The sequence below is a fragment of the Telopea speciosissima genome, chromosome 10, assembly GCF_018873765.1.
Source record: "Telopea speciosissima isolate NSW1024214 ecotype Mountain lineage chromosome 10, Tspe_v1, whole genome shotgun sequence".
NCBI classification, from domain to species: domain Eukaryota; kingdom Viridiplantae; phylum Streptophyta; class Magnoliopsida; order Proteales; family Proteaceae; genus Telopea; species Telopea speciosissima.
The window spans coordinates 48,806,521-48,824,271 of NC_057925.1; the positions used below are offsets into that span (position 1 = coordinate 48,806,521).

The window sequence follows — 17,751 nt, forward strand, 5'->3', positions numbered from 1 at the left end:
TCTCCACTCTCCATCCTTTTGTGCATTTGTTTCCTCGCTTTCTTCTGTTCGTATTCCTCAAAATTGGTAGGAAGCTCTTACAGATGGAAAGTAGAAGGCTGCAATGATGGAGGAAATGGACGCCTTGAAAAAAAATAACACATGGGAACTTATGACTCTTCCACTAGGGAAGCGAACTATTGGATGCAAGTGGGTGTTTGTAGTGAAACAGAAGGTGGATGGAACTGTGGATAGGTATAAGGCACGCCTCGTGGCCAAAGGATTTACTCAGACATATGGGATAGATTACCAGGAGACCTTTGCTCCTGTTGCTAAGCTGAATACTGTCCGAGTACTATTATCTTATGCAGTTAATCTTGGATGGGACTTACAACAGCTTGATGTGAAGAATGCTTTCCTCAATGGGGAACTCGATGAAGAGGTAAACATGAACATTCCACCAGGGTTTTCTTGTGACAGCAATCAAGGCAAGGTATGTAGATTGAAACGTGCTCTCTATGGGTTGAAACAGTTCCCCCGAGCATGGTTTGGCCATTTTCACAAAGCAATGGTTTCTGTAGGCTATAAGCAGAGTAATGCAGATCACACTCTCTTTGTCAAGAGAGTTGGTGAAAAACTCACGATCTTAATAGTCTACGTTGATGATATTGTGGTCACTGGCAATGATGGTGTTGAGATCAGCAGGTTGAAGACATTTCTTGGCCAAAAGTTCGAGATTAAGGATCTAGGAAAACTAAGGTATTTTCTTGGGATTGAAGTTGCCAGATCTTCAAAAGGCATCTTTCTTTCCCAACGAAAGTATGTCCTAGACCTACTGACCGAGGCTGGTTTGTTAGGATGCAGTCCTTCAGATACTCCTATGGATGCAAATGTTCGTCTCAAGGAAAAGGAGGGTGATCCAGTTGATAAAGGGCGACATCAAAGACAGGTGGGAAAGTTGATTTATCTTTCTCATAATCGTCCCGATATTGCTGTTGCGGTTAGTCTTGTCAGTCAGTTTATGCATGATCCCTACACTTCACATATGGAGGCTGTTCTTCGGATTCTTCACTACTTGAAGTCCGCTCCTAGGAAAGGAATTCTCTTGTCTCCCCATGGTCACCTACGCATTAAGGCGTATACTGATGCTGATTGGGCAGGTTCTCCAGACCGTAAGTCCATTTCTGGTTACTGTTCTTTTGTGGGTGGTAATCTTGTCACCTGGCGTAGCAAGAAGCAGAATGTGGTGGCTCGTTCTAGTGCTGAGGCAGAATTTCGTATTATGGCACAAGGTATTTGTGAGTACTCTGGTTAAAAGGTTTGCTACAAGATCTTGGTGTTGCTATTCGCCTTCCTATGATGCGGTATTGTGATAACAAGGCTGCCATTAGTATTGCACATAATCCGGTACAGCATGATCGCACAAAGCATGTTGAGGTGGATCGGCATTTCATCAAGGAAAAGTTAGAGGAAGGCCTTATTTGTGTTCCTTATGTGAAGTCTGCTGATCAGCTTGTTGATATATTCACCAAAGGACTGCCTAGAAGAGTTTTTCATCCTAGCCTAGTCAAGTTGGGCATGAGTGATATCTTTGCTCCAACTTGAGGGGGAGTGTTAAGATATGCCAGAATACTAACTATAGGGGTATTCTGGTCTTTTTATACTCTATTTTATATTTATTATTCTGTTTTATGTATTCTTAGATTCCTAGTCATATTTCGGCTATGACTAGGGCTATTTTGGACTTTTGATTGTGTTTTTCATTCTATAAATAAAGGACTTGACTGATTTGATCGATCATTCAAGTATTCTCCTAATTCTCTCTTCTAATACTACATCGCCGTGGAGGGCTGTGACATCACTAGGATGACGTCATCCACGGTGCCGTGGATAGGTCTACCTCGCCGTGGACGGTGGGGTACCCCTATAAATAGGAAATTCCCCCTCCCCCATAAAAAGGGACGAAGGAGCTTGGGGAGAGGGTCCTAATCCGTTTTCTTGGTCTTTTTGCCTCCTTGAAGCCATTCTTGAATGAGGGTCCTCCTTAGCCTCGGGTAGATCCTTCGATTACCCCAAAACAAGGTGGAAAGGATCCTTTTCCCAGTTTGTCTTTTCCGAGAGTAGGGAATCACTCTGGCGATGGCGATGGCGATGGCGATGGTTAGATCCTTCGATTACCTTGCCTAAGAAGTGATCCTACTAACTACCTCTCCCAGCCGTTATTCTGTCTTCATACAAATAACAAGGAAGTCTTCATCACAACCGTTATTCTGTCTGTATACAGATAACGAGGATCCCTTATACAGTCGTTACTCTGCCCGAAGTCTGAGTAACGAAACCCATCTCATATGGTCCTTACTCTGTCCGATAAGAGAGAGGCAAGCCGATCATCTGTCTCCACCTGAGCCGTGGGACAACACATATTTCGCATTTGGTACATTTTCATTCATTTCTTTTATTGCTTGATAGGTATTTGTCTCTTTCCTTCTTATTATTTTTTGCATAATGTAGACCATTAAAGTAGTTCACTTTAGTGTACATAGTAAATGACTTTTTCCTTTCTTTGTCATGTTTATTGCATCATAATTTAGCCTTGCATGTTGGAATATGATATATTATTAAGGGAGAACTTTCGAAGTCTTGCCTCTAGTAGAAAGACCAGTTTTACCGGGCGAGATGGGTGCCTAATACCTTCCCACGCTCGTAACCTGACCACTTACCCATAATCTCTGATCAGACCATATGGAATCACGTAGTCCATTTCCTCTCATCCAGGATAGGGCTACACCCATTGGGTCCAAGGCCCTAATCCTAGGTGGCGACTTCATTTATTTTAATCTATGAAGCATGATCCCAATCCCCCATGATGATGTATCGAAATGATACACAACAATCCATGGAAGGCAATTCCTGTCGCCATAAGGCCGAGGAAACCTCCTCCCTACGAGGACTGCGGTACTTACAGCTAGAAAAATTGAAGGTGTATCTAATGAAGGTTGTAACAAATCCAGAATCTGGAACCTGTACCTGCCAAAGAGGAGAGAAATTGAGAGAGAAAAAGAAATGAGACTGCAAGAAGAGGAGCAGCCGATTGATTTAGCTAGCTCCCTCTATTGTATATTAATAATAGCAATGAAAAAATACTTACAATGCATAGAGTCGTTGCTGAAATAGAAAGTAAAATACTAATCTAACTAGGAATGAGACACTAGTCTATCTAGGAAAGCAATACAATTAGGAAACTAAAAATATGCCACAATAGGGACACTCCCACTATCATGGTAGGCTAAAAAGCTAATTGTACCGCTGTGGGTTGACTAGAATACCCCCCATAAAAGGTAAATGCTCTCTCTCTCTCTCTCCCTCCTTGCCTTTGGTGACTAGCGCAAACTGTTTGCCTTCAGTGACAAGTCTAGTGACTGTCGGAAACTCATTATTATTTTCTTTCTAACTTTTAATCACAAATATAGTAAATGTATCTCGTGTCAAACTTCCTTCAATTGATGTGCCTTAAATGTGTTTAGTACTTGTTGAATTAGTGTGTTTTTATCTTTTTATTCTCTCGTGTGGGGTATTCTGGTCTTTTTCCTTTATTTGTTTAATTTCTGTTTTTCTATATGTAAACCAGAATTCGTGGGGAATTCTGGAATGGGTAGACTTCTGTAAATATTGTACTCTAACTTGGAGTACAGGTGTAGTTTTAATAGGATTCCTACTTAGAGTAGGAATCCCTCCTTCAGTTCATAGTTTGATTGTTCTCTTTTTAGTAATAAATAGAGGCTTGCGATGGGACTCAGCTGATCCAAGCATTATGTTCTCAATCTGATGTTCGAACAGTACTTTATGCTTTTGTGTAAACAAGGTCTACCCACTGTAGCAGTACCATTTGAAGAGAAGGTCTACCCACTGTAGCAGTACTCTTTGAAGTTAAATTTGGGTTTAAAAGAAATTCTTAAGCATCATTATGGTTTAATTCATGACCTACATGGCTACATCTAAAAAACTGTTATGCATCATTGTGGTTGAACTTAGATGTTATGATATCAAGTGAATTTCCTGCACTCTTCGTCAGGATGTAAAAGCTTGAAGTAGTCTCATTTATGTTTCATTGTGTTTTGCCTCATGGTTTTTACTCTAAATAGCTTGACATTGAGTTTCAGATTCTTGCACGTTTCTCTCCTTCCTTACTGAGTGGTACAGAAGAAGATCTGGTGCGCTTTCTTAAAGATGACAATGAAGGGATTAAAGAAGGTGTTTTGCATATTCTGGCTAGGGCTGGTGGAGTAATTCGAGAACAATTAGCCACAGTTTCTAGGTAAAACCCTTGAAGTTTTTGATTTGTGGGCTCGAAGCTTCTAAAAATTGGATTGCTTTTATCATGATCATTTGTAAGTGCAGCTCAGTGGATCTTATATTGGAGAGGTTATGTCTGGAGGGTAGTCGGAAGCAGGCCAAGTATGCAGTACATGCTTTAGCAGCGATAACGAAGGACGACGGTCTCAAATCACTCTCTGTTCTATACAAGGTTTTTCTTTTTTCTGTTTGGGTGGGGGAGATGGGTCGATAATTCTTTTAAATGTCCTTGCTGCTTCTGTTTAAATTTGGGACTGCCCTACTTATTGTAATGATCATGATGTTTTCTTTTTTGTGTGGTGATGCATAACTCTGCTACTTGTCGTGTAAATATATAAAATTTATTTTTGTTTTGAGCTGATGCATCTTACTGGATTGCAGAGGCTTGTGGATATGTTGAACGAGAGAACTCATTTGCCTGCTGTCCTGCAATCTTTGGGATGCATAGCACAGACTGCAATGCCGGTTTTTGAAACCAGAGAGGGTGAAATTGTAGAGTTTATAACAAGCAAAATCTTAAAGTGCAGTGATGTATGCCTTCTGCTTCTGTCACGATTTAAACATGCTATCTTATGTTTCATAGGTACTGATCATTATAACACATTTTAAAATCTCTTTTCTTCAGAAAGCAGAAGATAACACTAGAGCTTACTGGGATGACCGAAGTGAACTTTGTTCTTTGAAGGTCAGTCAGGGTAATGGGGAGTTGTATTGTTTTAGTTTTTTCAAAGTTACTGTTCATGACATGCAAGATTATGTTGAGAAAAATTGATAAAGAAGCATATGTTGGAATTTCTCTCGGATCTTAGACATTCTTGTCATCTTTGATCTTCTGTTTTTTGTTTTTCACAACATGTTATGGTGATTATCCTTTTACATTAACATGATTTGTTGGTACCCTACAGATCTTTGGTTTAAAAGCATTGGTGAAGAGCTACTTGCCTGTAAAAGATGCTCATTTGCGTCCTGGGATTGAGAGCCTTGTTGGAATTCTTAAAAGCATGCTTTCTTTTGGAGAGATTTCAAAAGAAATAGTATCCAGGTAATTCAAAAAAGGCATTTGCTGAGATCTGTATTTTTCTAGGATGAGAAATCGAATTGGTTGTTTATTTTAAGTCTTTCTTTTAATTTTTTGGACATTTATTCCAATGTTGTTTACTATCTTGCAGTCCTGTTGATAAGGCTCATATGAGGCTTGCTTCCGCAAAAGCAATTCTGCGTCTGTCAAAGAATTGGGATCATAAGATATCAATTGATGTCTTTCACTTGACCTTAATAACATCAGAGGTTGGGCTTTCCTGCTGAAATTTTTCTTAGAATTGTAATTTAATTTGCGTTTGTTTGAATCTTAAGGCAAGCCTTGGCGCAAAGGTTAAGTTGCGCTATTGCAACCATCAGGTTGCAGATTCGAAACATGGAAACAGCCTCTCCGCAAAGTGGGGTAAGGCTGCGTACATTTGCCCCTTCCAGACCCTGCAATAGCAGGAGCCTCATGCACTGGAACACTACTGTCTGAATCTTAATAGTAGAAATGACTGCTATAATTGATCCTCCATTTTACATATTTTAACAAGTACTCCATTGTTGCTGGCTTTCTGATTTACAGGATACTTACCCGCAAGTAAAGAAACTATTCCATAGCAAAGTACATCAATATATAAAAGATAGGCTTCTGGATGCAAAGTATGCTTGTGCCTTTGTATTTAACACAGTCGGAACCCAACAACTAGAATTTAAAGAGGTCAGCCTTGTAGTCACTTTGTATTGGATCAAATGCTTCACAGCATTTCCTCTTAGCAGAGCTCCTTATTCATGTTTTGTTCTGCAGGATAAACTCAACCTTGTTGAAATTATTCAGATGTGTCACCAATTGAGGGGACCTTTTTCTAGGCTTTGTGATGGAAACCCGCTGATGGTTTATCCCGAATACATTCTTCCATTCTTGGTCCATACCCTTGCACATCATTCCTCATGTCCTGAAATTGATGACTGCAAGGACGTTAAAGCATTTGAACCAGTATACAGGTATTGCTTTTATCTACATTTACTTTGTGTTAAAGCGTGTATTGTGGAGTAGTGTTAGGTGGATGTTCCATTAAACAATGTACTGTGGGATCAGGTCTAATGGCTTAGTTGTAGTTGGTTGTTATGTCTCTTTAGTTGTTTCCTTTCTATTGTAATTAGTCTTACTTAATCTTACATTCTTAGTAGGATTCCTACTAAGGGTTAGTTATTGGTTAATATAAAAGAGATAGCTAGTCACGATAGAGAATTTACTCCATCGTATTCTAGCGCACCAACTGTCTCAGTTCATCTCTCTCTTCTCTTCAGTTCTTCTTTTCTTTTCTTCACTACTGTTTCTTTAAAGTTTGATATAATTACATGGTACTCTCTTAATCAATTTCTGGTTTGATGGTTCAAAAAGGATCTTCATCTTTGGTTTGCAGCAGCCTATGCTGCCATACCTAATTAATGAAACTCTAGTTTGATTACATGTAAATAAACTAGGGTTTCCTTCCAACATTCTACCTACAACAGTAAATCCATGGACCCATCTACTTACAAGGATCGAGATACATCACAATGGCTGCTGCTGATACTCGGTTTTCTGGAGTTCTTTTGGCGGGGTGTAGATCTATTCATATCAGTGCATTCAACCAGCAGATCCATTTCAAGTTTTAGGTCATTATTTCCCTCTTGGTAAGGAACATTTGATCCTCTTTTGGGGCTAATGCAAGCCTCAAATCAGTTAGAGAAACAGCATACGAAACAGGAGACTATCATTGTTTAGACCGAAATTTCAGCAAATATTCTTAAATAATTAAAATCAATGTTATGTTCCTTCATCCATTGGTGCATAATTTACTTGTTTTACTTCCCAATTATGTCTTATGGTACTAAAACAATGTGTAGAATAAGCAAAATTACATAAGGTATACAACAGGGGTCGACGTTTACTGCCAACCAAGGGTGCAAATCCAAAACACCACTTTTTTTTTTTTTCTGCAATTTGAAGATTTACGAATGTTTATTTATCCTGAAACAAGGTTTCTCTAAAGTTTCGGTGCCTACTATGGCCATTTGCTCACTGAAACATCAAAACAAAATAAGCTGAGAAAAATGCAAGGTTTTGGCGAAATTTGGCCAAAATGTCAGTGTTTCAGTGGTTTCGACCTGACCGAAGCACCGAAACGTGACAAGTTTTAAAACCTTGGTTAAAGAATATCATCTCCATATATTGGCGGAACCCCTGTTTTTCAGGGTTTTTTTTACTGATCAAAATTCTCCTTAAATATCAATCTGTCCATTCGATGTTACTTAGTTTTTGGGATTTATTTCTCCCATATGATAGGCCCCTTCGGTGGTAGGTGGATGAACTAAATTGGCAACAGCATCATTTTCTACTTATATGTTGGTCTACTTAATTCTTTCTATCTTTCAGGCAACTGTATTTATTTCTTTCATTGCTGCTGCATGGAGATGAAGATGCAAAGCTGAAGTTTACTGCTGGCAAAGATGAGGAGAGTGTTACTACAGTAATCTCCATCTTCCGAAGTATCAAATTTTCAAAAGATGTCATTGATGTAATGAAGACAAAGGTAGGATAATCTTATTTCTTCAGATTCTTCTGCAGTTTCCCTTGAATCTCTGTAGTGATCAGTTCTGAGCCTATAAATATACTTATTTACTTTTGCCATTTTGAAATTCGCAGAACTCTCATGCAATCTGTGACCTTGGACTGTCAATCACTAAACAATTAGTGAAAAAGAAAGATGATATGATGGGGTCAATAACATTAGTTCCACTACCTCCGGCGCTTTATAAAACACAAGAAAAAGAAGATGTTGAATCTTTGGTGAGTAATTTCTGTTTGGAAACTTGTTTCCTTTTTGGAACTTCAGTAATGCATTGGAAACCAGTTGAAAGGAAGAGTTCTGAGTGGGCTAACCAACAAAATTTATGACTAGAAGAGTACATTCTTTGGAGTGGGGGTTTTTTAAAGCAACTTGAAGAAGTGTCTCTTATACATAGTATACGCATACTTTTGTGAATTAGTCATCACAACTTAACTTGACTCGACTAGGGATCTGCTTTCCGGGGTGGACTACACAAATCCTTTTTTGTCATTTCACTTTATTCAAAGCCAATAACAGCTGTTAACTTGAAAGTATTCATATCCCTTTCCCTCCTCAACCTTCAAATCATCGGAATCTCTTATGGCTGCTTTCCTTTGGACAGCCTCTGAATCTTCTAGGTTCCTTTATCCCATCAGCTGGACTTCTGTCTGTCTTCCCAAAGAGGAGGGTGGTTTTGGTCTCCGCTGTATAAAAGATGTAAATTCTGCCAGCATCATCAAACTGATTTGGAAGATTGCCTCCAAAAAACGCAGCATTTGGGTTGGCTGGGTCTATTCTGGGCCTCTCTGCTCTGATTCTATTTGGACTGTCACCGTCCCTTCTAATGCTTCCTGGGTCTGGTGTAAGATTCTTGCTCTTAGATCTACTGTCCTCGGAGCTATCCGCTCCAAGATTGGTGACGGCAACTCTACAACTCTTTGGTTGGATCACTAGCACCCAAGGGGAATTCTTCTTCACTCGGTCAGCTCAAGAGCTATCTATAGTTGTGGGTTGAACAGGCAATCTTTGGTAGCAGATATTATCTCCAACAACGATTGGGATCACCCCCCCTCTCTCTCTCTCTCTCTCTCCACCCAGTGCTTAATGAAGTTTGGAATGCCCTGCCATCCATCCCCAGGCAACCGTTTGGGAGGGGTGATTGTGTTACTTGGGCCCCTTCCACTATTGGTCTTTTCAGCTCTAAAGCTGCCTTGAACCTTATTAGACCCAACGGTCCCCTGGTCCCTTAGAGGAAGCTTGTCTAGTTCAAGTTTCATATTTCTCGCCATTGCTTCACAGTCTGGCGTGTCTTCACAAACTGCCTTCCTACACAGTCCTTTCTTAGCCACTGCTAGATCCATGTCTCTCCTTTGTGCTGCCTATGCAGGAATGTTGTAGAAGACTTAAACCACCTTTTCTTTGCTTGCCCTCTCTCTGCTTCCATCTGGAATGGCATTCTTGCAAAAAGTTGGCCTCGGAGGCGGAGAATTCTTCCCTTCTCCAGGGAGTGGATTTGGGTAGACATGTGTTAAGAGGACCAGATTTAGAACTCGATACTTGGATGAGTTAGTCATCCCAAGCACATCTTTATTTATAATCATAATGAAGGATGAAACAATTGTACATTAGCAATGTGGGACTAAACCACATGTACGAAATAAATAAAATAACAAAAGAAAGAGGACCAGAATACTCCCACGGTATTTTGGCCATATAGCTAACACTCCCCCTCAAGTTGGTGCATATATATCATGCATGCCCAACTTGACTAAGATAGGATGAAACAGCTTGCTACTCAACCCCTTAGTGAACACATCAGTCAGTTGATCAGTGGTCTTCACAAAGGGAAAACAAATGAGGCCAGCTTCAAGCTTCTCCTTGATGAAATGACGGTCAACCTCCATGTGTTTAGTATGATCATGCTGGACAGGGTTATGAGCAATGCTAATGGCTCATGGGAAGATGGACAACAACACCAATATCCTGCAATAATCCTCTAAGCCACAGAAGTTCACAAATTCCTTGTGCCATTGCGCGGAATTCGGCTTCAGCATTAGACCTTGCCACAACATTCTGCTTTTTGCTACGCCATGTGACAAAGTTCCCACCCACAAAGGAACAGTAGCCAGAGATAGATTTCATGTCAGGAGAACCAGCCCAATCGGCATCAGTATAGGCTTCAATCTTCAAGTGACCATTGGGAGATAGAAGGATTCCCTTTCCCAGAGTAGACTTCAAATACCTCAAAATACGACGGACTGCATCCATATGAGAGGAATAGGGATCATGCATGAACTGACTCACCAAACTTACAGCAACTGCAATGTCAAGGCGTGTGTGAGAATGGTAGATTAGTTTGCCCACTAACCGCTGATAAGCACCCTTGTCAACAGGCTCACCCTCTTTCTCCCTAAGTTTTGTAGTAGCTTCCATAGGAGTATCTGAAGGATGACAACCACGTAGCCCTGTCTCAGTCAATAGATCAAGGACATATTTTCTTTGAGAAAGAAAGATGCCCTTTGAAGATCGAGCAACTTCTATCCCTAGAAAATATTTTAGGAGACCAAGATCTTTGACCTCAAACTCACGGCCAAGAAGAATTTTCAAATCCCTGATTGCAGCATCATCATTACCCGTGACCACAATATCTTCCACATAGACTATGAGAAGAGTAACCTTGTTACCAAGCCGTCTGATAAACAAAGTGTGATCAGCATTGCTCTGCTTGTAACCTACTGAAATCATAGCCTTATGAAATCTGCCAAACCAGGCCCTAGGTGACTGCTTCAAATCATAAAGGGCACGCTTCAATTTACAAACCTTGCTCTTAGTTGTGTCATCAGAAAAACCTGGTAGAATGTCCATATATACCTCCTCCTCAAGCTCTCCATGGAGGAAGGCATTTTTGACATTTAACTGCTAAAGATCCCACCCAAGATTTGCAGCACAAGATAATAACACCCTAACGGTGTTGAGCTTTGCCACTGGTGCAAAGGTCTCCTGATAGTCAACTCCATAAGTCTGAGTGAACCCCTTTGCAACCAGACGTGCCTTATACCTATCCACCGAGCCATCAGCTTTTTGTTTAACCACGAAGACCCATCTACATCCCACTGGTTTTTTCCCTGGAGGAAGAGCCACAAGATCCCACGTATTATTTTTGTGTAGTGCTCTCATTTCTTCCAACATTGCTGCCTTGCACTTTCCATCTGTAGATGCTTCCTGCCAATTTCTAAGAATCGAGATAGAGGTAAGAGAAGATACAAATGCACGAAAAGAGGGAGAAAGAGAGTTATAAGAAACAAAATGAGATATGGGATGTAAAATGCAAGTCCTAGTACCTTTGCGAAGTGCAATAGGTAGGTCGGAAGGAGATGGATTACCAGGAGATGTAGGATCTGTGTCTGGAGCCGGCAATTGGATGGGTACTGGTGCTACAGTGGGATGCAACTGCCCTCTGGTGGATCTGCCCCTTGTATAGGTGATCATGTTGGAGTTGTCAATTCTCTTCTGAAATTCACCAATAGTTCTCTGGTCTGGAGTCAGCTCCCCCTGAATAGGAATATTAACAACACTATTTTCTAGGGTCTCCCCCTGTAAAGGATTCCCATTAGGTGAGGGAGGAACAGCCAAAGGTTGTTGGGCAGTCTCCAAAGTAGGATGGGTAGCAGCCGTGGGTGGTAAAGGGGGCTGGACAACAGCCGAGGGTGGTAAAGATGGCTGGGCAGCAGCCAGAGGCACCTCAGGTAAAGGAATTTCGAAAGCCACATCTTCACCAGCACTCTCACCCTGAAGAGGTGGTGAAGAATAATAAGAAATGGACTTATGGAAAATAACATCCATACTAACCACGGTACGGCGGGAAGGGGGATGGTAGCGTTTATAGCCTTTCTGGATTGGAGAATAACCCAAAAAAATACAACGGAGCCCTCGAGGTTCAAGTTTGCCTGGAGATTTGGTATCTCTAGCATAACACACCAACCAAACACCTTGGGAGGCAAAATAAAGGAGGAATTACCAATCAAAATATCAGAGGGGCTACGGGAGTTAAGTACCCTAAAGGGCAACCTATTGATGAGATAGGCTGCCATAAGAACTGCATCCCCCCAATATTGAGACGGGACATTTTTTGCAAACATCAAAGCTCTGGCCATTTCTAACAAATGACGGTTTTTCCTTTCTGCCACACCATTCTGGGCAGGGGTATCAACACAACTAGTTTGATGAATGATTCCATGGTCAGCCAAATATTTTTGAAATTGTGATTCTTTATACTCTGTCCCATTATCACTTCTCAATATTTTTAGAGTAGCCTGGAACTGAGTTTGGACCATTTTATGAAAGTGCTGAAAACATGAAAAAACCTGATTTTTTGTGTGCAAAAGATACACCCATGTGTTCCTAGAATGACAATCAATGAAAGAGACAAACCACCGATGACCAAAAATAGAGGGTTTACGATTAGGGCCCCAAACATCAGAGTGCACTAATTGAAAGCAAGAAGAACTTCTTTTATTTAAAATAGGATAATTTGAACGTGTCTGCTTGGCCAAAACACACGCCTCACAAAAAAAGACATCCTTAGTGCGAAGGGTAACCAAACTAGGAAATAAATGTGCTAAAATTCCTAAAGAGGGGTGACCTAACCTAGAGTGCCACTGGTAGAGTTCAGAAGAGACCATGGAGTTCTGGTGTAGTGGAGAAGGCAATGGTGGTGGAGAGAAGCAACCATCATCAAGCAGGTACAGCCCACCGTGCACTTTACCCAATCCAATCGTCCTCCCAGTGTCCAGATCCTGAAACACACAATGAGAAGGAAAGAAAGTGACTTTGCAGTTAAGATCACGAGTGATACTACTAATGGAAAGAAGGTTAGTAGTAAAATTAGGAATATGCAAAACAGAAGTTAATGGAAGAGAGGAAGTGCAGTTGATGATTCCTTTTCCAGATATAGAAGAAAGGGAACCATCAGCTACCTTGACCTTGTCTTTCCCAGAAATGAGAGAATATCTATGAAACAAACCGAAGGAACCGGTCATATGATCTGTAGCCCCAGAATCTATGATCCAAGGATGTGAAGCTACAGAAGCACAATGACCCCCAAATGGAATACCTGACCGGGCAAAGTGGGAACCCGAAGTAGCAGAAGAATTGGCAGTAGCTGATGTAGTAGAGGCAGCAGCAGTGGAAGACCTCAGCATACGAAGGAGTGCCTGTAGATCATCCTGGGATAGACCAGGGTCAGTAGCAGGGGCCACAGTAACAGTCTCAGTCTGATGGGCCTTGGTCTTAGTCTTTGTCTTAGTCTTGGCAGCCCTTTTAGCTTCAAAGTCAGCCAATTTCCCATGAAGTTTCCAGCACTTCTCCTTGGTGTGGTAAGGTTTGTGACAGTACTCACAAACAACAGACCCAGTAGTAGAATCACCAAGAGAAGCAGTGCCACTAGGTGCAGGACTGGCAGGGGCAGCAGCCAGGAGTGCCGATCTGTCAGTAACAGGAAGATGCAACATGGCAGCCCGACGGTTCTCTTCAGAGGACACCAAGGCATAAGATTGTTCAAGTGTGGGAAAAGGCTTATGGCCCAACACTTGAACACGAATCTGATCATACTCCACATTTAAGCTAGCCAGAAAATCGTAGACCCTAATCTTGTCCACATGCTTCTTATAGGAGGCAACATCAATAGCTGTACTCGGGTGAAAGTCAGAGAAATGGTCCAGTTGTTGCCAAAGGCTGCGCAAGGTAGCATAATATTTGGAGACTGTCAACACTCCCTGAGTAGTGTGAAGGACCTTCTTCCTGATTTCATAGACCTAGGCATCATTGCCAAGTTGTCCATAAGTCTCCTTGCAAGCAGCCCAAATTTCCACGGCTGTGTCAAGGAGAAGAAAATTGTGCTGTAGCTCTGTAGTCATAGAACCGATCAGATAGGACATAAGAGCTCCATTGTTGGCAAGCCACTTGTCCTGAGCAGCTCCAACCTCAGTAGGCATAGCAGTGGTTCCCCTAATATGACCAGTAAGGCCACGGTCTGCAATGGCAAAGGAGGCAGACCTAGACCAAAGTAGGTAATTTGTGCCATCCAACTTGATTGGATTAGGGGAAATAGTAAGGTAATCTGGTTTGCTGTTTCCATTACCCACAGAAGTAGCAATCGAATCTACAGAGTCACCCATGACAACAGTGAAGAATTCCAAATCGTAGATAAAGGCTGTTGTGAAGAGAAACCCAAGAAAATCTCCACGATGAGGGCTGCAACAATGATGAAAGCCTTCTAATAATGAAGGAATAAATATCTCCAAAAATCAGCAATACCAGACAGAGGAAACCTTGAGATCGATTTTTGCAGGGTTTTGAACAAAACCCTGAAAGTGCTGAAATCGATAAGAGGAGAAGATGCCCAACCAGTGAGTGGATTGAGGCTGAAATTGCAGTCGAATCAGTCTAGGCCAGACGCGAATCACTCCTCAAAAATTCAGAATCATCTGATATATAAAACCCCAATGTCGACTATTGTCAGGGTTTTGAAAAACCCTGAAATCTTGAAAAAAATATCGACCTTGAGAGGCTGCAGGAGCTGGAATAATAAATTGCTGCAAGTCTGGAGCTCCAATATAGTGAACAAATCCCTTGTTGTATAGAGGGTTTCTGTCCAACGAAGGCTGAAGTCTTCAATATTCGCAGCAAAGAGAGAGCAGCACCCAATCGATCAAATCTTCATATCATGGGATGAGGTAAAGGAGGGCAGCAGCTGGATCAATTGATCACCTCATCAGTGCTGCCCTATGGGACAAAGAAGAACAAAACGAAACAAAGGGAAGAAGAGAAGAGAAAGGGAGAAAGATCGAGAATTAGAGAAGGAAGGAGATCGTGAATTGCAATCTGAGTTCTAATCCAGCTCTGATACCATGTTAAGAGGACCAGATTTAGAACTTGATGCTTGGATGAGTTAGTCATCCCAAGCACATCTTTATTTATAATCATAATGAAGGATGAAACAATTGTACATTAGCAATGTGGGACTAAACCACATGTACGAAATAAATAAAATAACAAAAGAAAGAGGACCAGAATACCCCCACGGTATTCTGGCCATATAGCTAACATGACTTTTGGTGGCTCCCCTATTTGTGACACAGTCGGAAAGCTGGCCTTTTGTGCAACCATAAATCATATTCGGGTGGAATGTAACATCAGGAAATGGACCTCCAATTCTCGGCCTCATCGTCAGATTTGGGATTCCATTTCCTTTGACATCAATGCCAAGCTATCTGTTGTTTCTTCTTCCTGTAATGACACCCCAAGGAACAAACATATTGTTGTATCATGGGGTCTCCCCACCCACCCCCCCTCTTCTTTCCAGCACCCCGCCTCCCCTGTTTGAGGCTGGGTCTGCTTGTGCAATTGTATATTTTCCTTCTCTCCTCTTTTTCGGGGGCTTCTGTATTCCTCTTTCTCTTTGGTAATGAATTTTTATTCACCAAAAAAAAAAAAAAACTATGAAGAGAGGATGGATGATGAGACATAGAAACAAAGTTATCAATAGGATAGGCAACTATAGAACGCTATGTACAAGAACGTTTACCCTTGTGTAAACGCAATGAGCAAGTCATCGGGTGAAGAGGAGGGACCAGGAACTTCATCCAAGGGAGCTAAGAGTAGAGGGCAGCGGAGAAGTAGAATTAGGAACAAGAGCAGACAACTTCGGGCCTCGCTAGTAGACTTGTAGTGGCGCTGACCGGGATAAGGTCAAAATATCTGAAAAATGTCTGTTGCTAGCTTTTGACCCTCAACAGAAAATTCGGTGTATGCTCAAAAACTATAACACTAGCACCTACAAACGGTTGCCGAGTAATAGGATCACAACAGTGATAACCCTTTTGAGTACATGAGTACCCAAGAAAAACACATTTAATTGCACAGGGAGATAATTTATCAGTACCCTGTCGTAACACATGAACAAAACAAGTGCAGCCAAAAACACGAGGCAGTAAGGAAAATAAAGTTGATTGAGGAAAAACAATGCTAATGGGAGACTTAATCTGAAGAACAGAAGAAGGCATGTGATTAATCAGATAACAAGCGATTAACATAGCATCCCTTCCCCCCCCCCCCCCACCCACCAAAAAAAAATTGGGAACATTCATGTGAAACAACAAGGAACGAGCAATTTATAATAAGTGTTGATTTTTCCTTTAAACTACATCATTCTGCTGAGGGGTATAAGAGCAACTAGTTTGATTTAAATTACCATGCTCAAAGCAAAAAAGAAGATATGGCAATTTGAGTATATTCAAATGTATTTTCTATTGCATGGGGAGATAATTTATCAATACCCAGTCATAAAAAATGAACAGAATAAGTGTAGTCAAAAGCACGAGGCTGTAAGGAAACTAAAGTTGATTGAGGAAAAACAGTGCTAATAGGAGACTTATTCAGAACAGAAGAAGGCATGCGATTAATCTGATAACGCGATTAACATAGCATCCCCCCCCCCCCCCACCCACACACAAAAATTGGAAACATTCATGTCAAACAACAAGGAACGAGCAATATCTAATAAGTATCGATTTTTCCTTTCAGCTACACCATTCTGCTGAGGGGTACAAGAGCAACTAGTTTGATGTAAAATATCATGCTCAAAGCAAAAAAAGAAAAAGATATTCCAATGCATTGTTTGGATGTAAATTTTTTAAGTACCACATCGAACAGTTTTTTTTTTTTATTGTAAAAGGCTTTAAATACAGCTAAAAACTCGGAATGATCCTTCAACAAATATTAGTAAGTTAAGCGAGAATGATTATCTACAAAAGTAACAACATGATTAGGACTCCACATATCTAAATGGCCTAAAGAAAACAAAGACAGACTCGTAGACATCTCGTGTAGAGAAAGAAGCATGCTGATGTTTGCCAAATTTGAAAGCTTCACACTCCATTATGGATGTAGATTTGAACCCAGGAACCATCTATTGGAGCTTGGAGGGTGACAAATGACAACTGATAATGCCAATCAAAAGAAGAAACTGAACCAGAAGAAGCAGATGCAACATTAGAAAAAGAATCATCAGACATAATATTTACCACCTTTTTCATGTCCTCCACCCATCTTCCTCCCGGTTTGAAGATTTTGGAAGACATAATAAGGGGTAGAAGTAAATAGAGCAATTTAAAGCTTTAGTAGTTAGACAAACAGGTAATAAAGTTAATGGTAACTGTGGAACATGAAAAACCGTAGATAATGATAAAGATAAGATGGGAGAAACAACACCAAACCTGAGTTGAAGAACCATTAGTAAGAAAAACCCGAGAAGGATGGCTAGTTTTATGGAAGAGAAAATATCTGACTTAGATCATGTGATCGGATGCACCAGAGTCAATCACCCAAGTGGTAGAAGAGGATGAAGAGGTGAAGGCCTCAAGTTGCTGAAGACGTTTAAGGAGTTGATTATAATCATCTCGAGACAGAGCTTGAAGGACCAGCTCCAAATGTAGACACAGTATTGATGTCATTAGATGGCACCACATCAGAAGACCCGTTAGTCACTATTGAATTTGGTAACTACTGGTTCCACTCAGGTTTACCATATTTCGCCCAACACTTGTCAGTGATTGGGCTTACCACAGGTCCACAATGAGAGAACTGACGCAGAGGATGATTTGATTGTTGTCCTCCTCGACCACCAACACTACGTCCTCTCCATCCCCCTGAACTGCGACCTCATCCACAACCGCCGCTATTAGAAACAAATGCAGAACTATCCTTGGTTAAAGAGGCGGGGACAGACTTTGCCGCTATTGAT

At 41.1% G+C, this 17,751-nt stretch overlaps 1 protein-coding gene across 1 annotated transcript in view; it reads left to right on the forward strand.

The window, feature by feature from the left end:
* Positions 1-17,751, forward strand: part of LOC122643674 (sister chromatid cohesion protein PDS5 homolog B-like) — a 77,881-nt gene that overhangs the window by 36,934 nt on the left and 23,196 nt on the right. The window contains exons 13-22 of the mRNA XM_043837275.1: positions 4,140-4,294; positions 4,378-4,504; positions 4,714-4,863; positions 4,958-5,017; positions 5,238-5,374; positions 5,502-5,619; positions 5,939-6,073; positions 6,161-6,357; positions 7,775-7,931; positions 8,045-8,188. Coding sequence (XP_043693210.1) covers positions 4,140-4,294; positions 4,378-4,504; positions 4,714-4,863; positions 4,958-5,017; positions 5,238-5,374; positions 5,502-5,619; positions 5,939-6,073; positions 6,161-6,357; positions 7,775-7,931; positions 8,045-8,188 — 1,380 coding nt within the window. The remainder of the gene's footprint in view (positions 1-4,139; positions 4,295-4,377; positions 4,505-4,713; positions 4,864-4,957; positions 5,018-5,237; positions 5,375-5,501; positions 5,620-5,938; positions 6,074-6,160; positions 6,358-7,774; positions 7,932-8,044; positions 8,189-17,751) is intronic.